Source organism: Dromaius novaehollandiae, chromosome 1, assembly GCF_036370855.1.
Source record: "Dromaius novaehollandiae isolate bDroNov1 chromosome 1, bDroNov1.hap1, whole genome shotgun sequence".
Classification (NCBI taxonomy): Eukaryota; Metazoa; Chordata; class Aves; order Casuariiformes; family Dromaiidae; genus Dromaius; species Dromaius novaehollandiae.
In genome coordinates, this window is record NC_088098.1 from 197,523,412 (window position 1) to 197,541,454 (window position 18,043).

The 18,043-nt window shown below is 42.8% G+C and overlaps 1 protein-coding gene across 1 annotated transcript in view; it reads left to right on the forward strand.

The window, feature by feature from the left end:
• The window catches only part of ATP8A2 (ATPase phospholipid transporting 8A2), a 336,147-nt gene extending 321,637 nt beyond the window's left edge, over window positions 1-14,510 (forward strand). Inside the window, exons 36-37 of the mRNA XM_064504996.1 lie at window positions 6,055-6,146; window positions 14,239-14,510. Coding sequence (XP_064361066.1) covers window positions 6,055-6,146; window positions 14,239-14,336 — 190 coding nt within the window. The 3' untranslated portion in view covers window positions 14,337-14,510. The remainder of the gene's footprint in view (window positions 1-6,054; window positions 6,147-14,238) is intronic.
• Window positions 14,511-18,043: the final 3,533 nt, after the last annotated feature.

Consider the following 18,043-nt stretch of genomic DNA (forward strand, 5'->3'; position numbering starts at 1 on the left):
GTTCCTGGTCTGCAAGGATGTTATTTTTCCATTCTCCTTATGCCAAGTCTGCCTCAGTTGTCATCTCTTTGCCCGCTGCATCACCCTGTTTTAACAGCTCCCTTAGGTGAATTCAAGTAACGCATTTGAGTCTAAACTAAAAGAAAACAAGTCAAAGCAAGGGCCGTGTTGAGGGAGTGCTCTCAGGCAGCAGGGAGGACGGAGTGCATGAGGGAGACGAATAGATCTCCTCCAGGCCTCCGCCTGGACTCCCGTGCCCTCTCTGTGTCCGCCAGAACAATGCCTGGTGCCGTGTGCGAGCAGCTTTACCATGCGTGAAAGGCGAGAGACGCAGAACTAGCGAAAACTGAACGAATGCTGAATGAATCCTCAGAAATAATTGGTATGTGCTCGCAGCCAGGGAGGCATCCGCAAGTCCTCTGCGCCAGGTCACACTTATGTAAAATTCATCATGCCTGAACCTCTGATTAACCTTTAGAGGAAACTTAATGGAGATTGAAAACCAAGAGATGGAAAAGAAAATCAACAATCTGCTTGTAAACGGTTTGGTCATTATGACTGATCAAAGCTGGAAAAGCCTGTTTCTGCTTCAGACCTTTTTTTTTGTCTTAATATTATATGTTGGTGTAGCTTTCAAGGACAGAAGCATGTCAACAGAGAAACAGTAAGCTTTTGTGGGAGTTACTGTTTGGAAAGTACGGAAGAAAACCATTACTGGGTTTTAATTCAGAATTAAAAGGGGAGAAAAGAGTATCCTCTTCTCTCTCAAAATCTAATCTGCAGCCAGATATTACAGCTACAGGAACTTCCTCATCTTTTAACTTCTGTTTAGCCACATCAGATGTTTTGCAACTATTACTTCTCTTCTTCCCCACCTCCCTGGCTTTTTCCTAGCGCAACACCAACAAGGTCTGAGGCATCACTTATAAAAGCAGACAAATGCAAGCCAGACAGGGTATCTCAGACAGCAGGCTGTTTAATGTGACAGTGGAAAGCAAGGTGCTAAATAAGGGTTTATCTGCTGCTCCATTTGGAAGTGTGCATGGATTTGGGGGGAGGGGGGGGGACAGCCTATGGAGTTAAAAGTCCAAATTTCAGCCTGAGCTTTACAGTCTTCTGTTTTAAGCCACAGCTGTACAGTGATTTAGCTGCTGCTAATGCTGCAGCAGTGGCACAGAAAGGAAGGAATGGTGACACTGCACCTGCAGGCAGTAGGGCAAAGGGATTCATAGTTATCCAAATGACAGGAAAAACAGCTGTAGGTTTCCTTGTCCTCTGGGCTTACCCGTTAATGGATCTTGCACTGAGCAGCCGTGCCTCTGCCACTTATTTGCTGTGTATTCTTGCGGCGGAGGGGCAGCAGCTGGGATACACGCTTCTGTGTTTTACTTGTGTGGGTTTTAGTAGCTGTAGTTACTGGTAGCATAATTCTTCATTCAAGAAAGTGGAAAGGCAAGGAACAAAACCAGATCATTTCCTATGTGCATCTGATTGAGTTTTGAATAATCCAGAAGGGCAGCAGGCTAAAAACAATACCAACAAAGTATCTTTGCGCATTATGTGTGTCTGTGTTCTGCATCTCCACTAACAAAGCATAACCACATATGAACTTGTTTTGCAACAGCTCAGTTCCTGTGTGCAAAGGGGGACACTGAGATTTTTTTTTTTTTCAGTTTTTGTTTTGTTTCTTAACTGGTCAGTGCATGCATTTTCTCAGGGAAGACCCTATTTTAAGAGCGACACCTGCATCCACTTTAACCTTCCCTTTTTTGTGAGCCTTCTTTTGCCACCAGCCAATTAGTGAACTCAGGAGGACATTCTGGGTCAAGCTATACCAAGCACTGCAAATCCTCATTAACGCTAATTAGTGCTCGGTAGGTTAATTGGTGGTGAAGCTCATCTTTTTTTAATTACCTGAGCAAATGAGCCAGCGGGACCTTGTGGTTAGCTTTGAATTATTCTGTTTGTTTTGATGCTCCTCATTTGAATGTGTAAAGCCAGATGTTGGTTGCCTAGATTTAAGGACTGTTCACTTTTGTGAGGGGTGAGAAGAAGGGAACACAAAAAAATAAAATTAGGGTCTCCGTTAATGCCTTAGAGCAATTCAGATGCAAAATGGAAGAGTCATTTTATTCATGGAATAGCAAATACTGTTATGAAATAATGTTGCCTTTAGTTTACCCTTTGGTTTGTCATCCGCTTAATGAATTAGTGTCATGTTAGTGCAGATTTCCAGACAGGCTGGAATCATCTTGACCCTCTGGGGAAGCCATTGCAGAGGTATTCCTTGCACAAGGTTTTCTTGTTTATTGATAGCAACTTAGTCTCGTGTTAGAGGACTTGAATAATTACTACTTTAATCACTTTTTCATAATAGCCCTTGGCTTTTTTTTTCTCAGATTTTTTTTCTAAGATACTATTTGTTTGGTTTAACTCAAAGCATTTTGTCTGTCCTTTGTCCTTCATGTAATCACAGATAGAAGATGTGTTTCCCCTTCCCCTTCTGAAGTCACTAACCAACCAACCAACTTCAGCATATTTCACTGTCACTTTCTGGGTCACTGACTCCTGCAAGGGTGTCTGGTTTTGTCATTTCCTCCCTTTGACATCATCTTTTAGGTCCTGAATATAAGCACAAATATATCCAGTATTTAGAGTATGGTCTCAGGATTTTTTTTTCTATCTTTTTGCCTTGATGCATTTCAGCGTGCCCACCCATAGACCCTGCCTTGGCAAGACTCTGTGTGGGAGGGCTTAGGCACTGGCACTGAGCAACTGGAAAGTAACAACTGTGGCTAATGCACAGGATTGATTTACACACAACATTTCTGTGGGCAAGGCCTAACCTTGTTCACAGGAGTCGGAGATCATTGTTAGTTTTGCACCATAGTGTGCAGGAGGCTGATGAGATGTCTGTACTTTGTTCGGTTATCTGTTGGTAGCAGAAGAAAACCTCTCCTGCAAGCAGGGAATCTGTTGGTATCAGTGCAAACACTGGCATCTTGTTAAGAAATCCACTTAACTTGACCTTTCTTTCTTTTCAGGGTTTCTATTGGGAGATTAATTTCTGTTAAAAATCAAATACCTATCCATTTCAGAAGAGCTGTGTTGCATTTACCTCTGTGTATTAAGGGTTTGCTTTATACTGCTTGACTCGTCTTGACTCTCAGTCTATTTAATCATTATTCGTACTTAAACTGCAAATGCTTTAAGTCTGCCATGAGCTTTTCTTTCTCTGCACAGATGAGATCCAATATAATTTCCCAAATGGGAAACTCAGATGTGACTTCAGTTATGAAATTGTTATTTATAATTAGCAATATCAAAGATATCTTAGCTTTGGCTTCCGCAGAGCCGCACTGTGTCACTCACGTTCAGAAGTCCCTTGATAGCACACTTTCCTCCACACTTCGCAAATAAAAGCTTAAAGAGCTAACCATTAACAGCCTGTAGCAGATACCATCTTGCATTTTATCTGTTGCTATGTGGTAGACAGGCAGTTAAAGAATTTGTTCCTTATGCCTTTTGCTGCCTTAGTTAATAGCATTCTCAATATCAGAATTTTGTGAAAAATGTTGCATATTTCTCCCTTAGAACTAACTTGTTTGATCAGTTTAAGATTTTTTTTTTAATAGTCTATCCAGACTGCCCTCTGGTTCTGCTCCTCCTGAGATGGTGATGACCCAACCTGCACATTGTTCTTTACATGTAGAAGATAAACAAGTGGTTCATAAACCTACAACCCTTTGCTTTTTCTTTCCTATGGCAATGACAGTTTGCCTTTGGAATATTTTGCTCTTTTTGCTGTTTTCATTCACAGGGCAATAGTAGTTTCAGACAGTGTTTGGCTACTCTTACCAGTCGTGCAAGTTCCCAGAAGTCCTCTGCAATCAGCCCGAGCTTGCACAACGCAGTATCAGTGGGTTGTGCACGTGCTGCTACTGATAGACTCTAGAGCCTGTCAAGTCTGTCAGCCTGTTCAAACGTGGAGAAGTCTCATGTCTCACTTTGTACATGCCATCCCCGGCCACTGATCCTTTGTAGTATGTTCTTTCCATTCTTCCGCCTCCTTGGCACTGTTGGAGGTTTCCTTGTGTGTGCACTGGGTTATCTTGCAACCAGCCAGTCTTACCAGTTGGATCTTCCAAGCTTCAGAATCTTCTGTGCCGAAACCCTGTTTTTAGTGGAAACTTCTGGTCCTTTCGTCTTTGAATGCATGCAGATCTGATGATACAAGAGCTCTTGGAGGTTCTCTGATGCTCCCAGTTTTTATCTGTAGTTTTACTTCCAAATCTGTCATCAACTTGTGCTTTACATTGCTTTACATTACCACTGACTGCAGGCAAGAAAAAGAACCTGGCATACTGGTTAGAGGTGTAATTCTGCTGTGCCAAGAAAAAGAGAAGGGTAAAAACAAAGTGTCTGGAAATGCTGACAGTTACAAGGAGTTTAACAAAGGGTGAACAGGCTGTACAATTTCCTCGTTCAGGTGGCTAAACTGGAGACCATAGTGGGAAAGTAAAAGGATTCCTGCCTTTCTTTCATGGGCGTCTCATTAGGCACTGCACAGACGACTCTGAGTCTGGATATTAGCCTAATGGAATATTAAGTGAAATATAAACCCACATAGAAGGATTACGTGCTATAGGCATCTCGGAGGTTCTTATAGTTGCTTTCTTGTTTGAAGTTGGCAAAGTGCTTCAATGAAAGGGAGTTGCAAATTTAAAGCTGTTGTAAGCTTGTTGACAGCAGCAGCTGTGCTTACTGGGATTTCCATTTCATATACTAAATATATGTGAACTTGTAATCTAACCCGAGAAAGATATTGATGTTCATATTTCAGATATGTATCCACATTTGCAGCATAACCAGTGGAATTACTGCTTGTGAAAAAGTATGTGAAAGAACAAGCAGACTCTGAAGATGGAAACAGTCAGTGTAAAAATGGTACAAATGGGATCAAGAAATGGGAAAGAGCCATAGAAGCAAACAGATCTGTTCTATTCATGGTCTCCATCCTAGTATTAGGAACAAGTGTGAGACTAAAAAAAAAAAGAGTGAATGAGAGAAAAACACCCAATCCCATAGTGACTTTCAACTAAAATAGAATATAATATGTATTTCACAATATTTTGATATCTAACAGCTATTTGAGACCCCAGTTCAGCAAAATTTGGACATCTTCGTTAGACTTATGCCTAGTTAAGTGCTTTGAAACCTGGAACTTAGACATTATTTGCTTATTCTGTGCATAAAGTTCTCAAAAAAGTGAGTGGTGTGGTGGTTTTTGCTTTTTGTTTGTTTTAGGTTTTTTTTTAATAAGAATCAGGGTAGATAGTAGCTGTAATGATTTATACATGTGTGTTAAATCTAGTCAGTTTTGTCTCTTTCAATTGATTGAGAAGAATATTGTATTTTTCACCTCGCATTTGTATTTTCACTTTCTGTAAATTTAATAATAATTTTTCAGGCCTTTGAAATGAAGTAAACAAACCAAAGGGAGTTTTAACTAAAAACTGGGTAGAATATGTTTTTTTCCCAACAGAGGTGGAAATGAGAATATTCTGTAAGAAGGCAAAATTAGTGATGGGTGCCACTTTTGGTTGTTTCAGGTCATTCTGCAGGTGTGACAGAAGCCTTTTACCATGTGCTAAGCAGCAGTACATTACTGCTCCTCTCTAATGCAGTGTGTGGATGTCATGGTTTGTGTGCATAATAGTAAAAAGAAATCTCCTTTTTTATGCTCTACATCACTTAAGATGTCAAATTTGGTACAAGTCATATCAAAGGCCTATAGACATCACCATCATGATGATGGTGATATCAGGGGTAGATCAACTAAATGTCTACTTAGGCAAAATGGCCTTAAAAAAGAGGGATTTTCATTATTATAGAGTGCTCTTGAAAGACAAATGAGATTCTCTTTTATGCTACAGCCACTGTAACAAATACCGACAAAGCCAAAGCTGCCAAGTACTTTAAATATAGTTGACTTTTATCTTGAAATTATCTGCCTACTCACTGATGTATATATATATTTTTTTCCTCCCTCAGCGTGAACGAACGTGATCATTTGTTAAAAAGGCTTGGCAGGAAAACTCCTCCAAGCCTTTTCCGAGCTCATTCTGTCCAGCAAAGTGTATCACGTAAGTAATGGATCATGTATGCATGTGTCTTTCACAGCAGTCAGTCCCAGATGAGAGAAGCGAAGTGTGATTATTTTTTAATTAAATTGTAGGTAGAGATAATCTAGTGCAGAGGGTGAGCTGCCAACCAAGAGACATACATTTGGAAGTGGAATTAGTGTATTTGGCCCCAGGCAAGTGGAGCTCAAATGTGGATAATTCCCTAGGATCCAATCAACAGGCCCAAATGGCAAAATCCCAGTACACAAATTCTCTAAATGTAAAATCCTGATAGTCTCAAGAATACTGTAAAATCAAAAACTCTGCAGGATAAAATAAATGTTGTGAGAGAGCCTTGCTTAAATAGAAATGGTTCCTTTTTTGAAAAGTCTTATTAGCTATGGTTTTGAGAATACAGCAATATTTCAGTGATGCAATTTGTGTTTTATATGCTTCTGATGAAGCAAGCCATGGCATGCAGAACTGCTTCACTCATCTCCCTCTTTCTGTCCTCCACTGGGAGAAGAGATGCAACCTCACACCTTGCTACTAGTGCTATTTAGAGTAAACTGCCCCTCTTGCTGGTGTTGAGGTCATCCATTTATTCACCTTTATAGAGGAGCGTGTGACAGCCCTGCATCTGCTGCACCTGTGTGTGTTGTCAGGGCTTCCACAGTGTTAAAAATAATGTAAATTCTCTGCTGGCCAGATGCACTGAAGGACTAGGATGTGTTGGGGGAACAGGGAGTCCAGTCACCCATTTGGGTGATGAAGTGCAGTCTGTCTTGTGATTAGGCAGTTGGTCAAAATATGCTCATCTTACTTAAGAAAATATCCCCCCGTGTGCTGTGCTGCTGCTCACAGGGCAAGGGGCAGGCGCTCAGGATTGGAGTTTTGTGTCTTTGTTGCAATGAGAAATGACATCTTTGTCTGTCTGAGAATCCCAGGAAGCTAACTGGAGTCAAACCTCATTTGCTAACTGTATCCTTTTCTTTGGCATTGGAGTGCTCACATCCCATCCCCACCTCCGTGGCCTGGACCACAAGAGCCTCCTAGAGTATTCCTATATTCCAGTGGGGATTTGAGCAGAACGGGAGGGAGGGGGCTGGATCTGCTGGGTGTTCTCCCCTGCAGGGGAACAGCAGGTGCCCTGGGTGCTGAGGCCAGAGCAGCCATGGGGCTGTCGCTGCCAGAGGGACGCGGAGCCTTCTGCCATCAGCCCGCTGCTCCAGGCTCAGGGCAGCCCTGGGGCCATGGGCTCCCGCCAGGGTTTACCCCTCGTGTCAAGGAGCCGGGGATGCTGCCTGCAGCTCTCCTCTGGGCCCACAAACACACCCTCTGAGGAAATGCCTGAGGAGATCATTGGCAGAACAAATCCATAAAATACATAAATGAATCATTGTCAAGGAAATCTGCTGTAGAGACTTAGCACAGTGCAGAAGGGAGACACACTGGTGGTGACTGGTCAGACTTGGTCGATGCTTTGAGTTTTGTAGGATACATCATCAGGTTAATAGGTGAATGGTTATTAGGAAAGAAAAATGAGATATTAAATTAACCCTAATTTGGATAACCAGCCCCCTATAAATGCAAATGATTAAGTGCTAAATGAGTCAGCCTAGTCAGGACAGGTTACAATCAGTCGTCTGTTTTTCCCATGAATGTACGTTTTCATTGTGAAGCTGCTAGGAGTGAAAAGGCTTTTTATGGCATATCCATGATTCTTTAAAACTTCTGTCATCTCTTGTCAAATCTTATTTTCAAAAGTTGCATAGCTGCTATATGTACAAGGCCATGTGAAATCCTGGGAACATATGTGCTGTTTTCACAACCCTAAGTTGTACAACTGTTTACTAAATGCTGGAAATCTTCAAAGCAAAGAATTGATGAATAGGGCAGTAGCCTTGACATGCTGGGCCAATATCTTAAATCACACTACATGCACTCTGTTTGAAGTCTTGAACTGTTCATGTGTTTTCACCAGGCTCCAAGTTCCCAGCCTGTGAAGGCCACTTCTTCCAAAAATTGCTCGTGTGACTTCAACTCAGAATCTGACACTTGCACATAAAGCAGGAGAAGGGTTTGTTTAGTTAGAGCTGACAAAGGCTTAGGCAAATCAATTGCTCTGGCCACAGCAAGGAAGGAAAATACACTTCAGTTTCCTTGCACAGGTTGTAAAGTAAATCTCAAATCATTATTGCATCTTTATTTTACTTTTGACAACAACCGTTTCCTACTTAATGGTGAAGAAATGATACCTAAATCCGCTTTTGTTTCCAATCACATGGAAATGAGGCAAATGCTAGAAAAATCACACAAGGAGTTTCTGGGCTGCTGCTAGTGGTCTACAGCACGAAAAAAGATGGCTTAACTTAAGGCAAGTCTGCACAGTCCTTTACTGCAAGGTAGATGCTCGGTCTGCTTGTTTCCTTAGCTATCTGTTGGCGAGCCATCTCCTGTCCAAAAGCGTTAGCATGGCATTCACCTTAAGGCACGATGCAGGGCTGATGTGCTCACATTGAGCGCTGTGCTCTAGCAGATCTAGCCCCCAGACTCCCCAAGGAGAGGTGTGCAGCCACGTGGCCACTGCTGCACCAGCCGTACATGAACGGTACAGCCAGTATCAATTGCTCCAGGTGGTTCTCCCAGTAGTGGAAATGGCTGAGAGTGGCTGCCAAGGAGGCTAGTTCATGCCCATCTGGAAAGGAGCTCATAGGTACCCGCTTAAGCATGTTAGACCTTTGTGGTTGTTTTTCTTGCTCTGGCTTTGTTTCTGTGTTCCTGCATCATGGAGAACTGCCAGATACATAAAGCAAATTTATCTACAAACTGTAGCATCAAAGTTCATGCTCTTCCTTCCCATCAGTATAACAGCTGGGAAGATTTATTAAAAAATTAGGGGAAAAAAGTCCCAGTTAGATGGTATTGTTGTGAGGTTTTTAGTGGGACAGCTTTATACAGGTGACAAGCTCGTGCTGATGTCTGCTCGTGCTGATGTGAAATCTTGTAGACAGTGGCGATGGCACTCATCTCCAGGACTTGGTGCAGCTCCTGTTGGAGGTGCTCATGTGAAATCATGGATTCCCCGTTCCCATCTGCTTTCTAAAGTCCCTTAAGAGCAAGCACAAAATGCCACCAGGTTGCTCTCACAGGCGTTTCTTTGCACCCTTCCCTTGGGTACAGTGGGGCCATCGTTCCAGGGAAGGAGCAGTCCTAGTCTGACTCCTAAATGCTCTTAGTCTCGAAAGATTTGCTGACAATGAGGTTTTCCCCAAGCGAGCTCTCCAAGGCTCCATCCATTTTAGCATCTCTACTTGCTCTGAGCCTGTGAAAGTACAGCTGTCCTATCAGTTCAGTGCCAGGGCCTGGGAGCGCTCTCTAGACCTAGTAGTATCTGCCTCCGACAAGCCCTGTGGATAGAGAAAAGCCGTTCTTGTTCCCTCTCCTCCTGCATGACCAGCCCCTCTCACCTGTGCCCCCAGAGCAGCAGGATGAGGACAGTCGTGTTCCCCCCTTACTCAGGTACCCTGTACCCAGGCTGTCCATGCAGAGTCCCCGGTGAGCCCTTCCCTCTTGTAATTCAGAATATCTCCTGTCCCTGGCTAGTTGTGATTTGGCCCAACATGTTCTTAAAAACAGAGCTGAGCACTCCTCCTGAATCGTGGAGAGCTGTGCCTGAATGAGGATTACCGTGCTTGGCCCAGATTTCCTATGCTAGCGAAGAAAATCCCTCTTCCTTTGACAGAGTATGGTGACTGCATGGCGTAAATCTGAACACAGAGAGTATGCTTTGCACCTTATTAATCAATGGAGAAAAAGCACCTGTCATCTGAGGTTCGTTTCACAGCACGGGGGCTGGCGAATAATAAATAATAATAATGTGTTCATGCTGAGGGCTCTAATCCCACCATTTATTCTCCACTAGCAGACACCTTCTTCCTCTCACTTTTCTCCTGGTGCATTTTGATTTGAAAAACAACAGGGTGGCTATTTGAGATGCTCTTTAAACTCCATTTCTCTTATACTGAATGCGTTTGAAATCATATATATTTGGTTTTTTTTAAAAGACAACTAGATATTTGTTGACTGTCAAGGTGACTTAAAATCAATTTTTTTAAGAAAAAGAAATAGGAATAATTAGTTTAGAAGCGATGCTGTGGCATCTGGCTCCATGTTTTCTACATGTAAATACCAGTAGTTTAGTTTTCAGGAAGACAGTTATGGGACCATTTGTCAGGAATGCCTCTTGGGTCCTTTAGAAAACACATGCATAGTTTATCAGCAGAGAAATGAATGATTTCTCTAAGTATTAGTCAAAACGTCCAAGACAAAGCAGCTCTCACTTTCCCAGGACAAGCTGAAGAGAGGGTTCCCTGAGAAGGCATGCTGAGTTAGCATTTACTGTTTAATTGGTAAATATGAACTATGACATCTCATCAACTCTCCTTAGAGGCTATGCAGAACCAAACTTTTGGCCTGAGAGAGAATTTGGCTGGCCAAGCAGTATTCTAACATTAATTTTTATTTTTTCAGAGAGATTTTGATACCTAAGAAGCAATACTTCCTAAAAGAGCAGGTGATAAAAAAACAAATCCCCTCCCATACCCTCCCGCCCCCCAAAATGTCGCTTTAGTGGATTTGAATCTGGGCGTTTTTTTCCAAAGGCAAACAAGATTATGGTAAAATGCATGTTATACTTGGGACTTTACTAAACTATAATACCCCTGCATGTATGAAATAGTAAAATGTTCATTAGAGAGCCTTAAAGCAAGGCAGGAACCAGTTCTGGAGCTAAGAGGCTTCCAGTGAGAGCTGGCTTCACTCATGCTGGTTGGGCTTAAACAAGCCATGGATTGTTGGCTTGACTGTCTCAGGTGAGAGTGCAAGGAGTAGGAGGCTTCTAGAGTAAATCTCCGAAATACCTCGCACTGCATGCAATCCTTCCCGGAGCAGATTTCCTGGAGCAGAGAGAGCCCTCTGGACCGTCTCTGGTCCTGAGCTCGCAAGCTGTTGGGATCATGCGATGTCCTTTGCATGTTCAGGACATATGTATACAGACAATTTCTCTAATCCAGGATTGGATTGACCAGAATAGTCATTGCAGGGAACAGAGAAAAGTTCTGTTAACTTAGAAACCTAACGGGAGGCTAGATTCTGGTCTACTAACAGAATATCAAAGCTTAAAAAAAAAAAAAAGAAAAGAAAAGAAAAGCAAGGTGCTTTTAAAATTCAATAGGTTGCCTGATAATATCTGATACCGGTGAAACCTTAGATTTGAAGAGAATGTGAATCTCTCCTTAACAAATGAGCCGTGCTGTCAGGTATTCAAAAGTCTTCCTTATTTAGCTGCCCGAATTGAAAGGCCACGAGTACAAAGGCTCTTCCTTCTGCAGCGGCTGGGAGCGGGTCGTGCCCGGAAAGCCCCCAAGAAGCCCTCCTTCGCGGTGGCTGCGGCACCGCCCCACAATGAGTGCCTTGTTTCCCGCGCGGGGCGGTAGCTGTGGTCTTAAAACCGGAATTGGGGGAAAAGTTCAAACTTCCAAAAAGTTCCCTAGTCACTGGCAGATGGAAACTTTCATTGTTTTTGGATGGGGCCTGAGAGCAGTGGAAAGGCAGAGCTGCTTGGGGAGTGTGGACCGGACTCGAGCGCTCTCTGATTGAGCGAGGCACAGTCAGCTGCCTGAACAGCTTGAAGCTCGATTAAAAAAAACTGCGTAATATGAAATCACCTTCCTGTAGCGAGATCAACAAGAAAAGTTAAATAAACGGCCAAATGTTGAGCTTTGCCTGAATGGAGAGAAGATGCGAGTGCTGGGGTCATAGCCCTTCCCATGACGTATGCACGGCACCCTGGTGGCCGCTGCGTCAGGACGGATCAAGGACATGAGGGTGTAGGAATACCGCTGGTCCTCTCAAGGCAGCAAAAATTTGCAGCCCAACAGGTTTTCTACTGGTGTGAGAGTTAAACACAGATTTCTTTGATTGCATTTTGCATTGGCTTTGTGGAGGGATTGGGCTGACTAGCTGTTTATAGGCTTGTGCTAACACTGGAAATAAGCAGGTAATGCAAAGAGAGCTCGGGCTGACGGATTTTGCACGCCTGTGCGATGAGTACTGGTTTTGCAGTAGTTACGGCAGTTGAAGAAGCACTGAGTGATGTTATTGGCTAAGTAAATATAGCAAAGCTGTCTTGATGCAGGCCAGGTTATGGGGCACTGCTTTCAGTCCTTTGGGGCTTAATCTTGTGGTCTTTGACCAAATTGACTTTCCACTGAGATGTTTGCCAAAAAAGCTAACAGTATACTGGCCCTTAGAGTGGAACAAACCCACTGAGGGTATTTGTTGAAGTGTGAATCCACCCTTTTTTAACTTAAAGCCTGGTTTTGTAAATCATATTTCTTTTGCAATTATCCAGTATGCGTATACTTTTTCCAAAAGAATTTGAATTTTGTTAATATATTTTGTGAATCTTCAGCTAGAGGGAGCAAAAACCAACCTGCATCTCTGTAGTTGTACATATATTAGAATGGGGTGCTCAGGGAGAATAAAAAGGGATGCTGGGATTAGCCATGTAATCAAATCAGAGTTCATGTGAGCCTGCAATCACCCCACTAGGGAAATGTGCCTGGAGTTCACTCTGGATGACGTCTTTCTGTTTGAATCTCCTACATCTACTGGCAGAGGTTTCCTCCACAGTTCAGTGGAGATCTAATGGACCAAGCTCGGTAGGGACCTCACCACCACCCCCACACACACCTTAAGAGGGCGATTAGTCCCATGTGGCATTCTGTTGCAGGATCCCCTCTGTGCCACGCTGCAGCCCTATCTCACCTCCATACCTGGTTTGGGGGAAAAAGGCCTTGAAACTGTTAAGGGAGGGACACCTGAAAGGCAATTGCAAGGTCTCTGGGTAGTCGTTGAGACTTCTTTCCTGCCTTACCAGATGCTCCATCCTTCAGCCTGGATAGACCTGGGATAGGATTTCAGAAGTCACAAATTCCCACTTCCAGAGCTGCACTGAGGTAGACAGCGACTTTCCCAGATAGGAGCCATCGTATCATTCTTGGGTTCCTCCAGGCAGAAATCGCATCTGCTAGCTCTTGGCTTACTTTCTTACTGCAAAGCCTTATCTAGTTCTGTATGTGCTGTGACTTTCCTATTTCTCCATATTTTATGACTATTTTAATCTCCCTGTCTTCCTCTTTTCCCTTGCGATTGCCCATTTTCAGGGAAAATCACTGTTCCCTCATGTCACAAAGACTGCTATCCTTTGCTTTAGTTTTCCATTCAACAATTTTTGCAGGGTCATGTCTGGTTTAAATATTGTTCAGTGCTTCACCATGTTGGCCCTTTAGCCGTTGTGATTGCTTTACCGGTAATTTGTTTTCCAGATGACGTCAGACATATCGCTTGCCTTGTCCATATAACTTAGAAGAAGAATGTGTCTGATTTCCTTTAATTTGAAAAATTTCAAGGAAGGTCAGAGGATTGTGTTAGCCAATGGGACGATATAGAGACTTACCTCCAGAGTATGTTAATGTTTGTTCTATTCAAGGCATGGGAGATTAGCTAAGAGAATCAAGAGTTTCTCAGTGTGATTTGCCAGATGCCACCTGGAAATTTGTACAAAAAAATTCCTAAATGGTGGTACGAGGAAGATGTGACTCAGATGACAGTTGTGGTCTAGACACTTTCATGTTCCTCCAGGGAAACTGCAGATCTCATCAGGCAGATTATAGAGGAGTCAAGCAAAAATGCAGGTCTCTACCTATGTGTTAAATTTTTAAAGATCCTCAGCCCCTGTGGGAGCTAGCCTGGTGTCCAAGTCCATCTGTAGTTTTTTGGGCAGGGTAACTCAGGGCAGTGTTGACCATGTACACTAAACCGGCCTGATGGAGGGAGCAGTAAGACAGATTTGGAAGCACACCGTCCCTTCTGTGCCACGTGGGCGATGTCATGCACGGCTCTAAATAATAGAAACACGTCATAGCAATGACAATTGTTGCAGTCTCAGTCATGTAGCTTCAGCAATGTCTAAAACTATTTCTAAAAGCGGGCTGCACCCTTGAGCTGAAGCCTAGTGATTTTTTTTTTTCTTCCTTTGCTTTTCCAGATGGGTATGCATTTTCTCAAGAAGAACACGGTGTTGTTTCCCAGTCGGAAGTTGTTCGATCCTATGATACAACGAAAAGGAGAACGGAAGTGCAATAACATGATTCTTTCCTTGATTGGTGGTGGGAATAATGGGATTTGGATCAATGCGTCCACTGTTAACACATCCGTGACTAAGGTTGGCAGCAGCAGCCAAAACACCGGAGAACTCATTTCTGTGGCCTTAGCCAACAAGTTTCTATGTTCTCCCTGCAAACCTTGAGTACATATTGGGGGGGGGGGGGGAATCATTGTTTGAATTCAGTTGCAAAGCTCTGCCTAAACTTTTGTTTATGTTGTTATGAAGCATTTGACTGTGCTATGTGAGGTGTGAAATTAAAAACAATCTTTTACCACTATTTAAAACATCAGCATAAGGTTGTTCTGGGAGAAAAGTAGAAGATTTATGTTCCATGAGAAATCACCCTTCGCTTAATTGGAACAGGGGTGCTGAGATTTCCTGTTGTGTTACACACAGACAAAGTGCACACAGCTGCTTGCAAACCTTATTCTCTCTAATATTCACTGTTTATGAGATTTGGCTGAAATTTTTAACAATTTGGCGTGAAACTCTTGATTGCAATGAAAACACAATCTGTAGCAAAGAATGCTTATTTGCCTTCTCATGATAGAATAACATGATAGCAATGAATTATATAGAATATTTCTTGTCCTCTTACAGGATTTATTATGGCTCTATCTTAGCTTTCTGAAAACCAGTTAATAGCTTACTCTCAAAGCAAGGATGTGGAACGCGGACGGCTTGGCAGGGCAGCTGTGTGGATTGCATGGCATTCTGCACAAAGAAGGTTTGAAAGAGGTGCCCCTGTTCTGGTAACTCTGAAGGTTGCATTTGAATGTGCACTTCAAATTTGGCCTGGGATTTCCCTCCCTTATTGCATTCCCCTTTTAACAGTACAACAAACTAGTGAGAACTTAAAAGGCCAGTGGTTATTCTGCTGTAAAGAGATCTCCAGCAGTTGGGGTGGGGGTAGTGCGAAGAAACTGGTCAGGTCTTTTGGACCTGGCCAAGAGGAATATTATTTCAGTATTGCTCACCTCCTTCTCCAATGCACACATTTTCCTTTTTGAACATCTGAAAAGCTTGTGCCTTCATCTCCTCTGCTGTTAGAGCTAAAGTGAATGCATGGGGAAGAAGTTTAGTTTGACTTTCACATGCAAAGGGATAAAATCTCTGCAGGAAGAGGAGGAGAGATCCAGGAAGCATCCTCAACTCAGTGCAGGGATACAAGCTGAGGAATTACTGCCAGAAGAGAATAGGGCCAGAAGCATGCTCCTTCTTGAGAAGCTTGAATAAGAGCTGGTTCACTGGCACTGGAGAAGAGCTATGCTGTGTAGAAACACTTTAAGGGCATTTGGTCGGGAGGAAAGTCCTGATTCATCCATACAGTGCATTGCCACAGCTACATTAGTTGTTTACTACAGTGAGGAATAGGATTGCAAAGGAAAGTTAGGAAGGGTTTATGCACATGTGTGTCCGTACACACACAGAGATGTGGTCATTGTGAAGAGAAGAGCTGCAGTTTGTTCAGCCAGACAGTCTCTTTTCCAGATCTGATCCATCAGCAGGTTTCCTGATGCACTCCAGCTCTCGAGCTCTGGAAGGAAGGCTGGTTTCACCGACTTGCTGTGTGAATGGGACAAGCGTGCTTCTGCATATGTTGGAACTATGAAGAAAAAGAAAAACCGGGGCATAAGTTAAAGCTGAAAGAGCTCATAGAAAGCCTATGCTGTCTTTCAGACAAGTTCAGTTAATTTTGGTCGCCAAACCACGTTTCTGAATAGCATAAAGTAAGTATTGCTGTGTTTTAGCCAGATTTTGTGGTTAATGTATATGCTACATGTGTGCATTTAAAAAGTTGGCACTGTTTTTTTGCCCTATTGCCTGTCATCCAGAACCTTTATTGATTTTAAATATATCTGAAAGCAATTTGAATATGAATATTTATGCTCAGCAAGGAAAAGAAAATCACCAGCCCGGCCCAGTGGCTTCATACTGCTGAAGGGTTGTGAGTAAATGCTGGCATGCAAGTGCCACAGTGCAATTCCCAGAGCCACCTCGGGGGTCTGGAGTCCCAGTCTATGTTTAAAAAAAAAAAAAAAAAAAAAAAAAGAGAGAGAAAAAAAAGGAAGGCTTTGCTTCTGCAGCACCAGGCAGGGTTGTTCTTGGGTTGGGCTGATGGCACAGAGGGAAAAGTCATCACCCTCTTTCTGCAGTGCTAACGAGATAATTATGCAATAAGGGAAGCTTTCAAATAATTTTGCCATAGGCTTGAATGTCAAGGGGCCAAGTGTGTGTGTGTGTATGTTTTCTGGAAGATGAATTGTGTATAAAGGCAGAAATAGTGGGGGGAGAGAATAAATAAGAGGAGGCTAAACGTGATCTCAAGCGCTTTTAAATCTTAGTGCTGATCTAACTGGTTAAATGCTTTCTTTTATTTAGAAAAAAATCTATTTAGGAAATGCGTGGGGCAAGTCTGACCTCAAAACTGCTAACTCTTTCTTCCTTTTGTAACCTCACAAGTAAAATTAACTTCCTACTGAGACAAAGCAAGATCAATTTAGTCTTTGTGCTCTAAGCCACACGCTACACACTGACAGGTAAACAATTCAGAGGCTTTACATGAGAATACTGGAAAAAAACTTTAAAAAAACCTCTAAGTAATGAAGAAAGGCAAATAAGTATGTTAAGCAGAGAATAGAAAGGATCCCGGAGTCTTTTCCATTCTTAACTTAGGGCAACAAAGTTTTACACAGCACAATGAGAGAAGCTGGGGAGGAGCAGCTGTCATCTAGTGTGATTTATTTTATTAGTGCAGACCACGGGCTGTATCATTCTGACCTTGCTCTAAGTTGAGGTCAGTGTGTGTCACAAACACAAACTCTCCCTAGAGTGAATAGGGGCTTAGATTGAGGTACGTGTGTGGGATGTCAGCTCAATGGAGATTGCACATGGGGGTTGTCACATGGCTATACAGTATGTGACACTGGGGCTTGCAGGTCAGACTTTATCTTCACTGTAAGGCCTTAATCTCTATCTGAGTTAATCCTGTAGAGCCCACCCAGGTCAAGACCTGGCATTCTTCTGGTTCTTTAGAGTCATTACGGGAATTAATCTATTGTCATATGCCATAGCCTGGCTGGTGGAGTTCCTTTTCTTTGTGAACAATGATGAGGTGTATTCCAGTGTTGTGTTAGCAAAAGGAGAAGGGCAGCTGTTCTGTATAAACAAAATTCCTTGTTCATTAGCACAAATGCATATAGCAGTAGGAACAACCTTTGAAAGCACCATGTGAAAACGTTATCAACCAGACAGGGTATCAGAGCAGAAGGGGTGGAAGATTTCTGCCTGACCATCCACATTAACCACCTAGGGTTGATCAGAAAAGGGATTCTTGGGCAGCTCTCTGCACTGACTAACTTGGTGGCTTTTTTTTTTGAGTGTTCGGGAAGAAGTGGTGATCTTCCTGAGTTAAACCTGGATCTGGTTGCTCCTTTTTGTAACAGTGCAATCACTGTTTGCACAGAAGCTACTGTTCCTTTAATGATTGCCTAGTAAGAAATTAAAGGCAGTGAGCGGGAGTCTAAGCTGAGCACTGCTGAGAAGTCTGACATTTTCTTTTCCTTGACAGGGCTTCAGGTCTTGCTGTAGGGAGCTAATATGGGAAGTCAGTAATAACTCATCAAGGAGAAATGGCAAATAACCAATGAAAGTATCTGAGACAAACTAAGCTGCTAATGTATCT